A 3,167-nucleotide genomic window follows, 5' to 3' on the forward strand; every position below is an offset into this window, starting at 1 on the left:
GGGGGAAAGGGACGAGAGAGAAGAGAGACAGAGAAACAGAGAAGAGGCAGGAGAGGAGGAGGTGGAGGCCCACACGGAGGGAGGGCGGGAGGAGGTGAGGAAGGAGAGAAGGGAGCGGAGAGGCAGGAACCGGGAAGGCAGAGAGGCAGGAGGAGGAGAGACATGCAGGATGGAGACCTGGAGTTAGGTGGCTTGAGAGAGCTGGATGAAAAGAGGACGGAGAGGGGGCTGAGGGTCAGACACCCAGAGGTGGCCCTGGGGGGGAGCAGAAGGCAGGGAGGGAAGTAGGAAGACCGGGAGCCAGAGGGAGGCTGGAAGGGTGTGGGAAGAGAGGGGAGGAAAGGCACTGAGAGGGGGAGAGGAGAGAGGAGGGGTCTCGGTCCCTGGCTGCCCCAGCACTTGGGGACCTGGGACTCCCGAGGGGAGGAGAGGAAGACTGGAAGTCCTGGAGGGACAGGGTCCCAGAACGAGGGGAAGCAGGAGCTGGGGGGGGGCAGGGCACTGGGAAGGGGTCCCTCGGAGGCCTCCTGGGGATGGGGGCTGCAGCTCGTCTGAGCGCCCCTCGAGCGCTGGTACTCTGGGCCGCACTGGGGGCGGCAGGTAAGAGCTGGGGTTCCGGGCAGGAGCCCCTGAGGGGTGGGGCGGGCATGGGGGTGCCCAGGAGAGGGGTTCAGGCTGCTCTCTCCCCAGCTCACATCGGACCAGCCCCTGACCCCGAGGACTGGTGGAGCTACAAGGATAATCTCCAGGGAAACTTCGTGCCAGGTGCAGCCAAGGCGGGGACCCAGGAGTCCGGCCCTCGGGCGACTCCTTCAGACTCGGGAATCTGCATTCCCAGCCCTCTCCCCCTTCCCTCAGGGTCGGGCCAGCCTCTGAACCCCAGGGGCTCACCATGGGACATTATACATGCGCATTTCAAGTAGTGAGTGGGAGTGAGTGGAAGGAAAGAAAGTGTGGGGGTGGAGATTCTGTGTGTGTGTGCGGGGAGAGGCAGGTCCTTGCTCCCGCTAGGGACCGGAGGCTTGGTGGCCCGTCGCCCACCTTGTCCAGCCCTGTCTTGCAACTCCTCTCCCGAATTCATTCATTATCCAGCTGTGGGACGAGGGAGACCGAAAGAACTACAACTCCCATGGGGCTCTGGGGCAGGGTAGCCGTGGATGGGTAGGCTGGTAGCCCCGGGGCCTGCTGGGAGTTGTAGTTCCATACACAGGTGCTAGGTTGGATCAAGGAGAGATTGGGGGGTCTTGGGGGACAGTCTTAGGAAACTAGTCCAAGATTCTTCTAGGACCTAGGATTCTGGATTCCAGCCCCCTCCTCCCTCAGACCCAGGAGTCCAGGTCCCCAGCTCCTCCTCCCCTGGGATTCGAGAGTCCAGACCACAGCCCACTCACAGCAGATTCCAGCAACGGGATCCAGTGTCAGTTTCTGACTCCTTTTCCTCCTGCCCCCAGGGCCTCCTTTCTGGGGCCTGGTGAATGCAGCCTGGAGCCTGTGTGCGGTGGGGAAGCGGCAGAGCCCCGTGGATGTGGAGCTGAAGAGGGTCCTGTATGACCCCTTTCTTCCCCCATTAAGGCTCAGCACTGGAGGAGAGAAGGTAAGGAAGGTGTTGGTGGGAGAAGTTACAAATCCACTGGCGGTGGGTAGGAGTGGGGGTCGGGGCTGGGGTGCTGAGGTGGGAGATCAGCCTTGGGCAAGGAGGGGATGACCATAGGGTGGAGAACGCTCCTTATGCCCTAAAATGGGATCACTTGCTCTTCCCTTCCCAAACACGGTGCCCTCATCTCTCCGCCTCTGTAGAAGCAAGAAAAAACCAGAAGGTTTCCAGTGCCAGGCAGTTTTTGTTTTTGTTTTTGAGTTGGGGGTCTCACTCTGTTGTCCAGGCTGGCGTGTAGTGGCACGCTCATGGCCACCCCAGCCTCGACCTGCTGGGCTCAGTGATCCTTCCGCCTCAGCCTTCCAAGTAGCCGGAATTACAGGCATGCGCTACCACGCCCGGCTGATTTTTTGATTTATTGTAGAGATGAGGTCTCGCTGCCCAGGCGGGTCTCGAACCCGCGGGCTCAGGCAATCCACTCACCTCAGCCTCCCAAAGGCACAGGATTACAGGCTGAGCCACCGAGCCTGGCTGCAACATCATTTCTTATAAGAGCCAACATTGCCCTTCTCTTAGCTGCCCAGGCCAATAGCCTCGGAGCTCGTTCCCATCCCATCCTCTCTCCCTCACACCCATTTCCAGTCCATGTTCATTCTAGCCTCACACTATCAGCCCCCTCCACTGCCCCTCTCTCAGCCAGGCCACCATGGTCTCCCACCTGGGCTGGTGGTGTAGCCTCCTCACTGGCCTGCCTCTCGGCTTTCTGAATCCATTTTCCAGCCTACAGCTAGAATGTTTAAAACACAAGCCAGATCGTATCACTTTCCTGCTCAAAATCCTCCTATTAGGATAAGCAATAATAGCAAACATTTACATAGCACTTACTTTATGTTTGGAACCCTGTCAAATGTGTTATATATATTCAGCTTATTTAAATAAAAATGCAAAACTCCCCATCATTTTCCACAAGGCCCCGTACCATCTGGCCCCATTACCACTCTCTTCTTTGTTTCTTGGACTCCAGTGCCACAGGTCTCCTGGCCCTCATTAAAGAAGGCCACCTCAGGGCCTTTGCACTTGTCACGTCCTCTTTCTGTTCTTTTGTATCTCTCACCCCTACTCATCATTCAGGTCACTAGTTGTTGTTTTTGTTTGTTTTTTTGAGTTGAGGTCTCTATCTGCTGCCTAGGCTGGATTGCAGTGGCACGATTACGGCTCGTCATAGTCTCAACTTCCTGGGCTCAGGCGATCCTTCCCTTTCAGCCTCCCACATAGTTGGGACTACAGGTGTGCACAAGCATGCCTGGCTAATTTTTTGATCTTTTGGAGAGACGAGTTCTTACTATGTTGCCCAGGCTGTGGCCTCGAACTCCTGGGCTCAAGCAATCCTTCTGCCTCAGCCCAGGTTGCTATTAAAATGTCATCTCAGTCGGGTGCAGTGGTTCACACCTGTAATCCCAGCACTTTGGGAGGCAGAGGTGAGAGGATTGCCTGAGCCCACAGGTTCGAGACCAACCTGGGCAACTTGGTGAGACCTCAGCTCTACAATAAATCAAAAAATTAGCTGGGAGGG

The 3,167-nt window shown here is 57.1% G+C and overlaps 1 protein-coding gene across 1 annotated transcript in view; it reads left to right on the forward strand.

The window, feature by feature from the left end:
* The first annotated feature begins 55 nt into the window (after positions 1-55).
* CA11 (carbonic anhydrase 11) overlaps positions 56-3,167 on the forward strand; it is a 6,359-nt gene continuing 3,247 nt past the window's right edge. The window contains exons 1-3 of the mRNA XM_008048641.2: positions 56-600; positions 691-765; positions 1,452-1,594. Of these exons, the coding sequence (XP_008046832.1) occupies positions 534-600; positions 691-765; positions 1,452-1,594 (285 nt within the window). The 5' untranslated portion in view covers positions 56-533. The remainder of the gene's footprint in view (positions 601-690; positions 766-1,451; positions 1,595-3,167) is intronic.

The sequence above is a fragment of the Carlito syrichta genome, unplaced genomic scaffold, assembly GCF_000164805.1.
Source record: "Carlito syrichta isolate Samal-C Ts95f unplaced genomic scaffold, Tarsius_syrichta-2.0.1 Scaffold126461, whole genome shotgun sequence".
In the NCBI taxonomy this organism is placed as follows: domain Eukaryota; kingdom Metazoa; phylum Chordata; class Mammalia; order Primates; family Tarsiidae; genus Carlito; species Carlito syrichta.